The sequence below is a fragment of the Piliocolobus tephrosceles genome, chromosome 12 (genome assembly GCF_002776525.5).
Source record: "Piliocolobus tephrosceles isolate RC106 chromosome 12, ASM277652v3, whole genome shotgun sequence".
NCBI classification, from domain to species: Eukaryota; Metazoa; Chordata; class Mammalia; order Primates; family Cercopithecidae; genus Piliocolobus; species Piliocolobus tephrosceles.
The window spans coordinates 2,973,154-2,989,038 of record NC_045445.1 but is presented as its reverse complement, the minus strand read 5'-3'; the positions used below and the strand labels follow the sequence as shown (position 1 = coordinate 2,989,038).

The window sequence follows — 15,885 nt, the reverse complement described above, 5'->3', positions numbered from 1 at the left end:
TTGTAGCCAGTCCTTTTAAGCTACATTCGATATGGGTGAAGGAATGTTCTAGAACAAATAGTGGCTATACTGTTGCAAATGATATTGGGAAAACACAGTCATTTTGGAGGGGAAGGGAAGCCTGACTATTCTAGAGAATTAAGTGAGTCCCACAGTTCTGTAGCCAATCATTTTAGCTAGCTAAATTCACTGTGGGTAAGGGAAAGTTTTACAAAAATTGTTGTTATGCTGTTGCAAAGGCTGCTGGGAAAAGGCAACAAGATTGGAGAGGGAGGGAGGTCTGACTGCTCCAGGAAATCATGTGAGTCCCACAGTTCTGTAGCCAATTCTTTAAGCTACATTCATTGTGGGTGTTGAATCTTCTAGAAAAATGCTGGCCACATTGTTGCAAAGGATACTGAGCCATTTTGCAGAGGAGGGAGACCTGACTGTTTTAGGGAATCATTAATCCTATCATTGTGTAGCCAGTGTTTTTCACCACATTCAGGTGGATGAGGGAAAGCGTTAGAAAATGGTGGTTTTACTGTTACCACAGTAAAGTTTGAAAGTTATTGGGGGGGCAATAAGGTTGGAGAGGGAGGGAGACTTGATTGCTGAAATGATTTATTGGGTAGCCCCAGTGAAGAATGAGAAAAAAAGCTTGCAGGTTAGAGATTTCCTGGGAATAAAAATAATTCAAATATTGAGTTGGCTTTTTGTGTCCAAAGACAGAAGCCAAATCAAGTTGCTCCAGGAAGTCAGGCTCCTGCAAGCCACCAACGTCCCTGAGGCTAGAGGATATATAATCTCTGGTTTAATTAAAGTTGACTATGAGGGCTAGAGGTAGACTGAAAATATAGACATTATATTGAATTTATAAATTAAATTTAGAAATTTAGAATGAGGAAATCTAATTTATTCTATTCATTCATTCATTCATTCCTTTATTTTTGAATAAAACAATTAATGCAACTGTCTCTAGGAGAATCATAATACGCAAAGGTGAGAAAAGTTAATAACGCTATCCTGCTGACTTGGAAAAAAAGTAGTGTGCCTTTAAAACTACATGGAAATAAAAATGACATTTTTTGAAATGATTAACAGAGAGAAGTTGGGACTTGGTGTGTTAACAACAAACTATGTTATCTGAAACAAACAAAATCCAGCCATCAGCCATTCATCCTTATTTTTTGCCTTCAAATCTCTCAAATTTTTCTTTGTCCTTCTGATTCCAATTTATAGGAAAATCAAGCAATGGTCTGAAAATTTTTCTAAGAGACACCGTTGATCAAATTCTAGTTATGGGGTCCCTCTAATTCCCATTATCTTTTTAAAGCAATTTTTGAAGTATCTTAAGAAAATAAAATATTGTGACCATGAACTACTGTTCATAAAAATGTTGCACCAATATCTGTGTGCTCCTCTTGAGAGAGATTAGTTTTGCATTATTGCAACAAACAGAGTGCAGTGGCAAAGTTCCTATGAAAATCCTTTACACAGAAATCGATCCACCTTCAGTTTGATGTTGTTACTTCAGAACAGAAGAGGGCTGCAGATCTTTCTGAGGTGACAAGTGAGCCTTGGTTGTCTATTTTTTTGTAAGAATGAGGCAAATAGAAGAGCTAACCCAGGACTCTGCACGCCTCGGTCAGGCCTTTCAAATGGCAGGCTCTACTTCAGCAGGGTAAGCAGGTAAGGAACTGGCTGTCACGTGGGGCACCCTGAACCCTGCCAGAATGAAGAGGGTTTTATTTTGTGTCACTTTCACCCCAGCTTTCTTATTCATTTGATTCAGGTTTTGGCTTGGGGGTAAGTGCCTGGCTGCCAGCCAAGAGTGAGAAGTGTGGATGACTGCTTCATACACAGATCATTAGTTAAAGGCCCTGTTTTCCTCCCTCCTCTCCTTTCTTGTGATATGCCGCCATTGTCCTTGCAGGTCTAAGTCCTCTCTGGATGCTGCTGTCGGGGGCCTCCCTTGTCAGCTGAGTCGCATCTGCTTTCCATCCACACTGAGGCCTAGTTCCTCCATGGACACTTCCTGGATTCCAGAATTCTATTGAATCCTTTCATTAGCTGATGCCTCTCGTGTTGTCTTCCTTCTTATGGGTTTATACTGTTTTATTATCTTCAGTGGCACTTAGTGGAGCCTTAACAGGAACGAGTGTTAAATATGAGAGACATCATAGTGTAATGGTTAAGAGTATAACCTCTGGACTGAAAAGTCCTGGGTTCAAATTACTGCTCTGCTACTTACTAGCTGTGTGACTTGGACAAGTTTATTAACCTCTCTGTGTTTCAGTTTCCCCTACTTTCAAAATGGGATGTTAATGATACCATTTCACAGGGTTGTGATGAGGAATCAATCACTTAGTATTGGTAAGGGCTTAGAGGATGGCATGGTCCCTGGCATGTGGTGTGTGTTAAATAAGCAGCTTGTGAAATATTTCATCTTGAACTGGAAACCTAGAACTATGGTTTGAGCCCAGGCAGGTCTGGCACCAAAAGCCATGCTCTGTTCCTCTATCCTCCACTGACTCTTCAAAGGCATCAGATAGCCCTGGCCCAAGGGCTCTGGGGCAGAGATGTACACACTAGGGAGTTGTTGGCAGATGGATGAAAATGAAAGCCACAGGGATGGCTGGCTGGGCTTACCCAGAGGAGTTGGTGGTTTCCCAGTAGCCAGGGTTCTAGCCTTAGCCCTGACATTTACCATGCATCCTTGGGAAGTAAAGGCACCTCGCCAGACCTCAATGGCCTGGGCTGCCAATCAAGGTTTTACGTTCTCCTTCAGTAGGTTGCTCAGCCTCTCAGCTAATACCTGCATGTGAAAGTTCTTGCAGAGGACAGAGACCCCTGTCACTGCTCTTCTTTTGCCACAGCCTGCCTGGATGACCAAAAGCATGGTGCAGGTGGGGTGGTGGCCAGCAGCCTGTGTGGAGTTCCCAAGCTTTCCTAGAGGCCTGAAGCTGCCAGCCCTTGATTCCAGAGACCAGGCACCATGTGACTCCCCATGTGGTGCACCATTGGTTCTGGGCAAACTGGGGAAGCCACTCACGTGGGGCTGGGCAGGCTACTTTACTGATCATTCCTTTCTTCAGGGGTCCCAGCTGCCAATGCCCAGAATGCTGAGAGAATCAGGCCATGGGGATACCCATCTCCAGGAGTACCCTGGCAATTTCCAAGGCATGCGTTTCCGTTATGATCGGTAAGAGCTGAGGGTCTGTGGGCCCTGGCTGCTCAGACAGGGCCCAGAGTGGGGCAGAGGGGCTGGTGAGCAGCTTGGCCAGGACGGAGTCATGAGGGCCTGGAATGCCTCCCTGTCAGAGACCATGAGCACCCTGGCTCCCTGCCCATTTGGGGCATCCCAGTGCTCTGTGGGCTAGCTGAGTTGGGCTGGGCTGGGCTGGGCCAGGCTGGCTCAGGCTAGCTCAGGCTGACTCCCAGTCCTCAAGGCCCTAGGCCCTCTTTACCATGGGAGAGGACTGGGGGCTCACAGAGTCACTGTCCAAGAAGATCCCGACCTTACCTGCTTGACCTCACTGCCTTCTTGTGCTCACTGCCAGGTCCTGCCGGGGACCACCAGCAGCTTTGACCCTCTGTCTTTTTTCTCTCCCAGCAACCCAGGGACAGATGCAGTGGCACAGACTAGCCTGGAAGAGCTCAATGTACTGGAGATGGAAGTCATGAGAAGACAGGTGAGGAGGGACCCAATTGGTGGGTGCAAGCTGAATCACAATGCCTTGGAGTAGTCAGGGCTCAACAGCTGGGGTCTTGTAGCCCCTTACAGTCATCTTTCCCTTTAGCGCTGGAGGTGGGGCAGATTCCCTTCCTTTTCCTCCTCATCCCCATGGCTCTGACCCAGATAGATGTCCAATCTCAAACCTACTGCTGTCCCTGAGATGCTGGCAGGGAATAGAGGCAGATCAAAGGTGGAGGGAGAGGGGACATACAAGGATAAGTGTTCTATGTCCAGAGAGAGTGTGATACCCAACGGTCTGAGAGAGGGGTGGCCTTTGTTCAAATCAAACCCAGACCTTCTCAGGAGGAGACCCTTCCTTCCTTGGCTTCCCGGCGCAGCTGGAATGGGCTGGCCTCTTCCAGAGAATGGAAGTGAGCATTAAGGGAGAAGGCAGAAGTAGGGCCTGCAGAGGCAGCAGCCAAGTCTTTGGTCTGGCGGACCTGGCCCAGCCCCCTGCTTCTCACTGGGGCACTCCCCGCTCCACCGCCAAAGGGCAATCAAGCCCCTTCTTGCTTTAACTTTATGCTTTTCCGATGGCTGAGCTGTGGGCTTCTGGAGAAGAGCCTCGCTCAGCAGTCCTGCCTTTGGCTCCTCTGCAGCTATTTGCAGTCAACCGGCGTCTGCGCGCCCTGGAGGACCAGGGCGCCACCTGGCGCCAGAGGGAGACCCTGATCATCGCCGTGCTGGTGTCAGCCTGCATTGCCAACCTGTGGCTGTGGATGAACCAGTGATCGCCCCGGCGCGGCCTCCGTATTGGAGCCCTCCCTGCTTCCCCTTCTTTCTTTCCTCTTTCCCCGGGCCGCCATTGCCCATCCCCCTTTTATCACCCAACAGCCCTCAGGCAGCGTCAGGGTCATTTTCAACACTGGTTAGGCCTCCTACCTGGGGAGGCCAGGTCACTGCATTGTGAGGTCCTGGCTGCTGCGAAGGTGGAGGAGGACTGCATGGGCTGAGATGCCACCCTTTGAAGGGTGAAGAGCATGGCGGCATCTGGACGCCACAGTAATACCTAGTGGCAACCTTGCCTTCCTGGCCTCAGCGGCCCTTCTGTTCCATCCTCTGTGGGCAGGGGTGTGGCTTTGTTTTCCTCCCTTGTTTGCTTCCACCTCGTGCACAGCGCTCTGCGCAAACATCATGCTCAATAAAAGTTCCGCCATAGCAGCAAAACTCTGTGGCTGAGGTTCTTGTGTCCAGCACTCATTTGGGGCAACAGTGGGATTGGGGTGCACTGAGGAACAACAGCTCCTCTTCACAAAGACCTTGTGGCTGGGACTGAGCCTCTGCCATTGCCCCAGGGGCCCTGGTTTCCTCCTCCCTTTCACCTTCCCCGCCTCACTGTCCCCAGCCCCAGCTTTGCAAAGTTCTTCCTGTTGGGCTCATGCAAATGGGTGCTTGTGGGTGTGTGGTTCTGGGAGCATGTCTGGACTGTGTTGCAGGGATGCAATCAGAGGAAATCTCCTGAAAGGGACCAGAAACATTCTCATTTGCACAAGAGGAAATTGAATTCCAGAGGGAGGAAACATGTACCTGGGTCATCCAGCGAGACAGGGCCTCGGTGTGAGTTCTCTGGTGTGAGTTTTGCTGAGTCCTACGCTAGGGTTTGACCTGCCTCCTGCAGACAGACTCACTGGAGATGAGGTCCTGCCTCAGCTCTGCAGGCTGAACAGGAGCTACACATACCCCGCACCCTACCCACCACACACTGTGGGTCCACAGCCCATGAAGCACACCTCAGGCAGGGTGAATAGCCGGGTCGTCCAGTGGGGCTGAGCCTGAGAGGTGGAGAATGTTGCCTGCCACATGGGGGCCTGACCACAGTGCAGATGTGCCTGGCTGCAGGAGGCCTACGGAAGAGCTGCAACCCCTTTCCCTGGGACCAAGGGATCAACACACATGTCTCTGACCCAGAACTTTCCACTGGCTTTAGTTGCTAAGTGCACCTTCCCTAATCCCCCAAATCTGTCAAGGATTCTCCATCTATAAAGATTGGGGAGTGTGTTAGTCACTAGGTATGAAATGAATGTGTGTGCCTGTGTATGTGAGAGAGAGACAGTGAAGAGACAGGGAGAGGAGGAGGGGCGAGGAGAGAAGAAAGGATGGAGGAAGGGAGAGGCAGAGAGAGAGATAAAGTCAGAGACACAGAGTGGCAGAGGGAGGGAAGTTAGAGTAGAGGGAGAGAGAGAGAAGACTGAGTCCCAGAGCCTGCTCTGCCCCTGCTCCCCCTCTTTCTCTCTGGTCCTCATGGGCTCCTACACAATGACAGGGTTCTTCCACCCCTGACACTCTACGATTTGCAATACTTGTAAGATGACGATGCAGGGCCTCCTGTCAGCCCTGTGGGACACCAGGCATGTGGCCCCTGGAGCCTGGGCCCTGCTCAAAGCAGAGAAAAGGACACCTAGGAAAGAAACAGTTGGGAGATTCTCTCTCTGGTCCCAGAGCACAGAGGTCATCAAGTGCTACAGGAAGCCCCTCTGCAGAATGGGGAAACAGCAGCACCCAGATATGAGTACTTCTGGCCAGGAGAGCCAAGAGGGCCAAGGAGTACCAGGGGTGTTCCCTGTCCTCTGCAAATGGGCCCTGGGGCCCCAGGAGTCACCCATGGGTTAGATGGAAGACAGGAGGACCTCCTTGCAGGCTGCCCCTCCTCTTCCTTCAGCCTCAGGACAGACCAGGACCCAAGATACAGAGGAATATTAAGGGAACCAGGGAGATGGAGCAGGGGCAGCACGTGCAGCTTCTTGCCGTCAGCCCAGGGCTCCCACTGCCACGAGTCCAGCCTTCACACTGTCTACCCTGGGCTGCCCCTTTCTCCTGCCCCAGTCAGGCCTCACAGGAAGCTCAGAGGAAGAGGAGACTGCAACCGGGAAGGGCTGGGTCTGCCCCTTGGGACCTAAGTGTTTGTGAGCCTGCACAGACATGGACATAGTTGCAGAAAAAGTCTGGCTGAAAATCTGTTGTGAAACAAAGGTTCACCCTTGGGAGCAATTTGGCTGAGTTGCAAACAAACAGCATGGCAGTGCCCTGGAGGAATGTCTCCTGAGCCAGATGAGCTCATAAGGAGCCCTTGACGGGGCCTCCACCCTGCCTTTCTGTGTGACCACTTGGCTGGTTCCCAGCAGGCCTGGGGGCCAGTTCCTAGATGGGCATTCTTGCTCTATCTCTAGAACTCCCTGCCCCACCTAGAAGACCTCAGGAAGCTCCTGAGAGGACCTGGAGTCAGAGCTGCCCAGGCTGGGCCCCTCTGCAATGTTCCTTAAGGGGCATGGGGACCATATTGTGGGGGCTGGCACATCTGTGATTCCTGAGCCCCTGGGAGACCCAAAGAGGCTCAGGGGGCAGAGTGCCAGGAGGCAAGTTGGCACCTCCTGCCTGGCCCTCTGGCTCTGACCCACCTGAAGCATTTGCTCATCTGATTGCATTTCTCTGCCAACCTGTCCTTGCCTTGCCCAACCCCTCCACCCTGAGCCCACCCCTTCCTTCAGCAAGCCATGAACTTCCCCATGGCAAAGCAGGATGCTGTGGGTGAATGAATGAGGGAAGGAACTCATTCTTACTTGGGGGTGGGGAGGGGATTCTCCTGGCATGCTGTTTATCTGTAGTCTGTGAAGCTTCCCAGGGGCTGCCCAGGCTTAGTATTAGAGGGGTACACATCAGTCCTCCACTGGATCAGTAGCTTCTTGAGGGCACAAGGTAACCTGCATTGTCTTCTGCACTCCTGGAACAAGTAAAGGACTGGCAGGATGGCCTCTGATTAGGGCCCCCAGAGATTGATTCTAGCCCTGGTCTTCCCCTCCTGGCCTTTAGGGCGTGCCTTCTGTTGAAAACCTTTCCCTACCAAAGGAAGTCAGTTCTATTCATTGCTTCCTATGGCACATCTACTCTGTGCCATACACGTTGTTTCTTAAAAATGTTTAATTACGCAAGTTGTTCATGAACACATTCTCCCCAAAAAGGCAAACATTCCAGGCCTAGCCAACACAGTCCCTTGCACCCCAAGTGCCAAGTCCCTCCACTGAAGTATTTTCCCATGGTTTGGTTGGTGCGTATCCTTGCAAACTCTCTATGCTGTTCCATGCAGATTATGCGCACCTGTATGTACCCCAGGCTTTGCACGTAGGATGTCATTTAAGCCACTCCTAGCAGCCCCCTGAGGGAGTGGCTTGTCTTCCCAGCTGGCTGCGCAGGTGGGCAAAGCTTTAATCCTCCATTTATGTAGTTTCCTGCCCTGCCAAGTGGGCCCCTGGTCCTCCGCCAGTCCTGGGCAAAAGCTGAAACTCAATATTCCAGTTCTTTTGTCACAGGCTGGCTTCCTGGCAGCTGGTGGAAGGTGGGAAGAGGAAGGTGGGCATGTGAGGAGGGGTACATGAGGGTGCATGGAGGGGACTCTGGTGTACCCAGGAGCAGCCTGAAATCCTGGCTTCTTGGAAAGGAGCCCAAAGCTCACTGCCCCAAGCGTCTTGCCTTGTTTCCCTTCCCTAACCCCAATCCTTCTTGGAGGCCAAGTCCAGGGGACCCGGCAGAGAAGGTATGGATTTTCCCCCTCAGGCCAGCCCTACCCCAGGTACCTCTTCTCTCAGATTTCTCCCTGGCTTGACCTCAGGTCAGGTGGACTGGCTGAGATTGTGCCAAGACCTGGAGGCAAGTACACCAGGGCTGTGAGCTGGTGGGGTTGAATCCCCAGACACAAAGCTCTGAGCATGCTCCGTACGAGGGAGGGCTCCTCAGGGAGCTTGGGAGGGGCTGGCTCCTGGATCTGGGCAGGCAAGCAGCTTCCACAGCCAGGCAGCCTAGCATCCGGCCCTCGCCTGCGAACAGCCTGGGGTATACAGGGCCCACAGACAGGCCAGCTTCTCCAGTGGGCAGGTGATACCCTGGGGCAGCATCTTGAGTTTGCCTTAGCTATGGTTATGAGCTCTTCTCGGCCTCTGCCAGCTTCCCCTGTTGGCCTCAGGCAGGTTGGGGCAGCTTTCTGACCTGGAGGCTGCAGCTAATTTGTCAGGGACTCAAGGGCCCCACTGGCCTGAGGGGCAGGAATGGCAGGAGATCTCTCTTAGCTCCAGATGCTGATGAGTCCCCAGTGGTTTGTGGTTTGTCTCTGACTGGAGGTTGTGCAGAAGGACCAACAGATGCTGACTGGTCAGGAGATCCCCTGCCTCTGAAGCCATCTGATTGGTGAGGAAAGGGGCTGATCTTGGGCTGATACCTTTCTGTGACCACAGGCCAGTTGCCTCCATGGGGGTGCAGAGCTGGAGTCCGTGAAAAGCCCTAGAACCTGGCTTGACATGGGTCTTCATGTGCATGGTCTGCCGAGGGAGCTGAGGAAAGTGGCTGTGTTGGGAAACTTTATCCCTTGTTAAAGCAGTCAAATAAATTATTTGGGGCTCTAGGAGGGTGGAGGCACTGAGTGCCACACAAAGTTTGTCCTGAAGCAGCTGGGACTTTGGCCTTTCCTAGGAGAGTGGCGGGGAAGGTTGCTGGAGAAGATTTGGAGCAGAGGGACTTAGGGCCTGCCAGACAGGCAAGCTTCAGTGGGAGGAAGGGGGGAACCCATGGGCCTTCACTGCCTGCCTGACTCTGAGCATTTCTGGACCCCCCAGCCTCAGAACATGGGCAGTGTTCACTTGGAGCCTATGGGTCTCTGCATATGAGTAGCAGTGGAGGTAGGGGCATGGGTTATGTGGCCTTCTCTCAGGAACCATGCTGGGATTGCAGCCTTTGCTTTTGACTGTTTGAACTGCACCCTGACTTCTTCTGGAGATCCTTAGAGGGGAGCACCCACTTCAGGCCTCTCAGGCTTGGGAGCCATCCACTCTGCCATTTGGGGAAATGCATGCGGGGTGAAGCCCTTGGAGCTTCTGGCTGTGGGAAGATTCTGGAGCCAGGCAACAGGCCTGGGGCAGAGATAGGCTTCCAGGGCTGCTTCAGGCCTGGCACCCCATTTGGGCCCTCCAGCTGAGCTTGCATCCATCTCAGCTTGAGCTCAGAGTGGCAAGTGTAGGCTCCGTCTATGTGAGACTGTGGCCATAGGAGGCAGCTAGTATTGGAGCAGCCTCATCTCTAGACATCCTGCCAGTAGCTGGGTCCCTGGGCCCCTCTTTCTTCATAACTGGGCCCCCTCCAACCGCTCTTTAGTACCACTCATCAGTGACCACCTTCTCCAGAGGGAGGGACACTAGTGCTTGGACTGGACACATGCATGTGGCAGACAGAATATGTATCTGGTTGGTCTGCAGGTGTCATGGTGGCCACAAAACTGCCAAGACCAGCCCTGGCCACACCCCCACTAAGCTCCAACACAAAATGGCCCCATAGGAGATGAGGCCGCAGAGATGGGTCTAGTGACATCCTGAAGGAGTTTGAAAGCCCGAGTGTAGAGTTTGGACTGTATTATTTAGATGATCCTTTCATTCATCCAACAAATACTGGTCATGATCCCTAATCCTGGCATGCAGCAGGGAACAAAAAAATCTGTAGTTCATTGTCAGGATATGATAAATCTATGATACAAATAAAGTCGGGGAAAAGTGAACATGAAACAAGGTAGATTTGGGAGAGTACAGAGCAAGTTCTGGGAATTCATTCATTCATTCATTCATTCGGTCACTTGCCAAATATGTATCAAGCACTTATTACGTGCTTACCATTGGGCTCAGCTCTGCAGATTAATGACTAAAAAAATTAGATGAGTCCTTGTCACATAAAGTTTATTTCTAGAGTGGGTCTTCTTTCCATGGGTTTTCAGAGGAGCAACAGACAGGACCAGGTGTAGTCCTATGGAACTCACCCTGGTGGTGTGGAAGGTAAAGGAAAGGAAGAGCTGGGATCTGAAGATAGAGAAACAGTGAGACTGTGACAGAGTCTGGGCAAGGCCCAGGGCAGCAGCAGTCAGAATGGATGGAGAAGAAGGTGCTGGAGAGAGATTCCAGCAGAATAATAAATACGATCTGGGGAGCGTGTGTGAGGTATCAAGGATGACTCCTAGGTTTCTGAATTAAGCACATGTGGGGCAAGATGTGCCTTTCTCCGGATAAGGCGCTGGGGACAGAGGAACTGGGGTGGAGGGACAGAAGTTCATGTCAGTTTGAACATAGTCGTTCCAGGGGCCCAGTGTCTTCCTCTAGGAGATGGAGATGGCCCATGGGCACCTGAAGATGTGGAGCTCAGGAGGGTCTTCTCAGTGAGGACAGGAGCATTTAAGGAGATGAGCTACAATCACTAGGATTCAGCCTGTCTTGGGTGGCCTTCTAGGAGGAGCCTCCCCTGGGGTATGGACTGTGTGTGGCTGATGCCAGGTATATTGCCCCAGCCCCATCTTTGTCTGTAAAGAGACGAAGCCTCCCTTGGCAAAGCAGCCCAACCATGGTAAGTTGGGCATAGTGGTGTCCACACTAGATTGTAGCCCCCTGTCAAGGTAGTGATCAACCACGTTGGCCTGCCAAGCCTCTTGGGCAAAGCCCTGCCCCTTATGTATCCTTCTGAAGATTTTATTCATTCAATAAGTAGTTCTCAAGGACCTAGTTCATGAAGCTGCTGTGCTGGAGCCCGAACTCAGGGAGGCTGAAACGGCTCAGACTCAAAGGCCTACTACCTGCCTAGTGAGTGCCGGGCATGCTCTCCACCTCCAGCTCCTGCAGCTCACCTTATCACAGCGGGGCCCCCTCCCACTGTCCCTCCTGAGCCTAGGCACAGGGGTCATGGCAGCTTCAGTTCCACACTCAAAAGTCAGTCCAGGAGCCTGCTGCTTTCAGTGCAGTTCTGACCATACCTCTCTTTTTAGTACTTGTGCACTTCCTGGCTCCTTTTGCCTTCTAAACTGGCCCTGTGACTGAGTGTGCTTTTGGAGCCAAATTGCTTAGGTATGAATCTGTGCAATGGGGACACTACTCTTAGTAGTGTCAACTTTGTCAGGTTGTCATGAGGATTAAATGAATTAACTTATGTCAAGTACTTAGCACAAGGTAGCTGCTCCATGAGTGAGAACCTGCCCCTGAATCACCAGATTCCAGCTTCCTGTCAGGGATACCCACTGCTTCCTCTGGGACTTCGCTATTGCTGCTCACCCACATACCTCCCTGCTTCTCTGCCTGCCTGACCTACTGCCCTGCCCCCCATGATGTCTATGATTCTCCCCTGTACTGTTCTCTGCCTGCCACCCAAGACTTTTAATATTAAAACATAACAGATATTGACTATCTGGGGGACTAGTTTCTAGCTAAGACGTGTAGTATCTCTAGGCTGTCAACCATGAAAAAGATCCCTTCCCAGTATCAGTGGATTGATACTGATATTTTGGCTTGACCTGGTATTAACTTGAACCTGAAACCAAAATGGGCTGGATTTTTGTTGCTGCTGTTGTTTTAAAGTAATATTTTATTTTATTATATAGCCCTATAACCTCTCTTCCCGACTACAGACATCACATACTACAATACAGAATATTGGACACTGTAAAAAATACACAGAGGAAAACAATTTCCCCACACCCTCAGAATTGAGAAATAAAGTCTTGATCTTGTGAGTTTATGTATCTGTGTGTGAATGTATATCACACATGCATGTATGGACTACGTTATTAACATAACAGAACTTTCCATTTTGAAACCTGCTTTCCCCCTGACAAGAAGTAGTCTTTTACAATAGCAATACCATTTTAAGGGCTGCATTGTATTCCACCCTATGGTCTTGGTTCACTCGGTTAATTGATTAATTCATTAAGGTATACGTTACTGTGACTAGTATCCTTGCATGTGTGTTTTTGTGATTTTACTGTTTTTATTTTTTCAATATATTGATTTGTAAGATCTCTGTTTATAAAAAAATCTTTTTCTTTCTCTGTCAACTTTTTTTTCAGTTTATTGTATTCTCTTAAATGTTGGGTTTAATGTGAATTTATGTTCAATGTTTTCTTTCATGGTATTGTCTTTCTAACTCAATATCATATAAAATGTTTCCTACAGTTTCATCATCATAGTTTCATTGTTTACATTAAATTTTTTTGTTGATACATAGAGATTATAAATATGTGGTACACGTGACATTTTGGTGCATGCATACAATGTGTAATAATCAAATCTGGGGATACCCATAATCTCACACATTTATCATTTCTTGTGTTGGGACTATTTCAAATCTTCTCTTTTAGCAGTTTTGAAATATACTATGAATTATTAACCATAGTCTATTTAAAACATTTCTTTTTATTCCCAGTACCTATGCACTTCATTTATTTTTCTTGCTTATTGCACTGGCTAAGAAATCCAGCACAGTACTGTTTAGAAATGGTGACAATTTACTTACTTTTTAAAATTCCTTTTTTAAAATTTTACTTAAAAATTTTTTTTTTTTTTTTTGGAGAGAGAGTCTTATCTTACTCTGTCTCCCAGGCTGGAGTGCAGTGGCGTGATCTCAGTTCACTGCAACCTCCACCTCCCACGTTCAAGTGATTCTCGTGCCTTAGCCTCCCGAGTAGCTGGGATTACAGACGCCTGCCACCACGCCCAGCTAATTTTTGTATTTTTAGTAGAGATGGGGTTTTGCCACGTTGGCCAGGCTGGTCTCGAACTGCTGGCCTCAAGTGATCCACTTGCCCCAGCCTCCCAAAGTGCTGAGATTGGAGGCGTGAGCCACCATGCCCTACCTAAAATTCCTAATCCCACGAAAAAAGAAAACAATTTCTTAATATTGAAATAGATGATTATAATGTATATATAATATATATTTATATTTATATATTATATGTATTTCTATGTATATATTAGGAATAGAAAGAAGGTCCTTTCTATTTCTGATTTCATAAGATATTTAAAAAGTAAATAGGTTCTGAATTTTGCTCAATATTTTTTCTATACCAATTGAGGTGATGTAATTTTTTCTCTTTTAACTAGATCAAGTATTCTAATTATATTGATCGAATCATTTAAGTCCTTATTGAGCTTCTTCTGCTTTTCTGTCAAGGATGGGCTGGGCTGTATAAGAAGCTGGGACATGTGGTTACTTGGAGAAACCGGTTTCATAAGCCACTCCCTCACCAATCCCACTCCCCAGGAAGACCCCCTGCATCTGTTCTCCCCTGCTCACTGCTTCAGGCTCAGCACTTCCCTTTTCTGAGCGCTGTCTTCCGAGATTCCTCAGAACTTCACCAAGATCTAGCCTTTATGTCTTTTTCCCTCTCTCTCTCCCTCTCTTCCTTCTTTCCACCAACATATATGCAATGCTTTTCAGGAGCTAGCCTCAGTGCGGTGCAGGAATGTAATGGACAAGAACACAGACACTGATGCCTGCCCTCAGGCAGTACATACTCTAGTGCAGGCAGTATTGGCAAGAAGGGTGGCATAGTCTGAACACAGGCTTCACCCCAGGACCTGAGAAACTTGGCAGAAAGCTGTGGACAGGGAGAAGGAGCCTGGGCATGCTCTTCAGGGAGAATTTAGAACGCCAAGCCACCCTGGAAGCCAGCAGTTGAGGGTCTGAAGGCCCAGTCAGTCACAAATGTCTATCTGTCAAAGTGCTGATGGTGGCGATGAATAGTGTGACTTGAGGCAAGATGAGCTGCAGCTTTCCAAGGGCACCCAGAGAGTAATGTCCAGTTGGAAGTTGGAAGGAAAGCTTGAAGCTTAGCAGAGAGGTCTTGTTGTCACCTGTACCTTTGTTAGTGGATATTAGATGCCATCCACACTTTTGTGATTCAGTGCATAATGCGTCTTCTTTCTCGTGCAACTGTTACGATTTCCCTATTATCAGTGGATGTGGGCACTTTGATACTCATATGCCTTGGTGTAGTTTCCACTGACGCTTTGCTTTTTATTGTTGCTGTTGCTGCTATTGTTGTTTTCTGATTGTCTTTTCTTTCTGTGCTACACTGTGGATAGTTTCGTTGTCTAAATAAATACTGTAAATTCATTTTACAATCAGTTTGTCTGTACGTGCACTAATTCCTTCTTCTGCAATATCTGATCTTCTGTGAATCCCACATAGTGTAATTTTCATCTCAAAAATTGTAGTTTTCATCTTTAGAAATTTGAGTTGGGTCTTTTTATATATTTCATGGCCCTACTTAACTTTTTGAACATATAGAATACAGTCGTATTAGCTGTTTTCATATTCTTGTGTACTAATTGTACATCTGTGTCAATTATGGGTTTATTTCAATTGATAAATTGTTGCCTCCTCATTATTGAGAATTCATTTGCATGGCTGATAATTTCTGAGTGGATGCCACATTGTGATTTTTACTTTGTTGGGTGCTGTGCGGTTTTGTACTTCTAAAAACATTCTTGAACCTTGTTCTGGTGTGAAGTTAAGTTAATGGAAAGAGTTTGATCCTTTTGGGTTTTGCTTTTAAGATTTTTCAGTAGGACTAGAACCATGCTTAGTGAAAGGAACAGTTATTCCTCATGAGTGAGGCAAGCCCCTTCTAGGTACTCTACCCAATAGCCCATGAACCACTAGGTTTCCAGTTTGACTGGTGGCATGAGACACTATTCCAGGCTATGTGTGAGAGCTGGGAACTGTAATGTCTAATTTGGGGGGATGGTTCTTTCCTAAGTCGTGGATAACCACCTCATTGGTGTATGCAAATAAGCACTTGGATGGATACTTGGGAAAGACTCTTTGCAGGTCTCCAGAGCTCTCTCTGTGCAGCTCTCTCCTCTGCAGTACTCTGTTCTGCAAACTTTAGCTGCTTTGGTCTCCTTTCATTCTCTTCTCTGTCCTTAACCCAGGGAGTCATCCATCAGGTTCCACCTGCATTCTCCTCTGTGCCATGGCCTGGAAACCCTCACAAAGGAGTAATCTGGGGCAGTCACAGGATTCACATTTGGCTCCTGTCTCTTAGGGATGGCTGTCCTTTGTTGCCTAATGTTTATAGTCTTGAAAACTGTTGTGTCGTATATTTTTTATATGTTTGGTTATTTCATTCCGGAGGAAAAATATGATCCCTGTTACCCCATGTTGGCTAAGAGGAAAAGGGTGGCATGTTCCTTTAAAATCAAATAATTGATACAGCAGAATCCTATGCTGTACAATGAAAGTAAAAAGAGAGGGAGTAATGGACTGGGAAAAATGCAGGTACCATGCATAGACTACTCATTTAAAACTTATTCATTGAACACCTACTATGTTCCAGGCACTGAGAAAAGATGGTAGCTTTGATTAACGTGGTAATG

The 15,885-nt window shown here is 48.4% G+C and overlaps 1 protein-coding gene across 1 annotated transcript in view; it reads left to right on the top strand.

Annotated features, from left to right (window-relative positions):
- FATE1 (fetal and adult testis expressed 1) overlaps window positions 1-4,885 on the top strand; it is a 7,193-nt gene extending 2,308 nt beyond the window's left edge. The window contains exons 3-5 of the mRNA XM_023202280.2: window positions 3,078-3,184; window positions 3,596-3,674; window positions 4,318-4,885. Of these exons, the coding sequence (XP_023058048.1) occupies window positions 3,078-3,184; window positions 3,596-3,674; window positions 4,318-4,449 (318 nt within the window). The 3' untranslated portion in view covers window positions 4,450-4,885. The remainder of the gene's footprint in view (window positions 1-3,077; window positions 3,185-3,595; window positions 3,675-4,317) is intronic.
- Window positions 4,886-15,885: the final 11,000 nt, after the last annotated feature.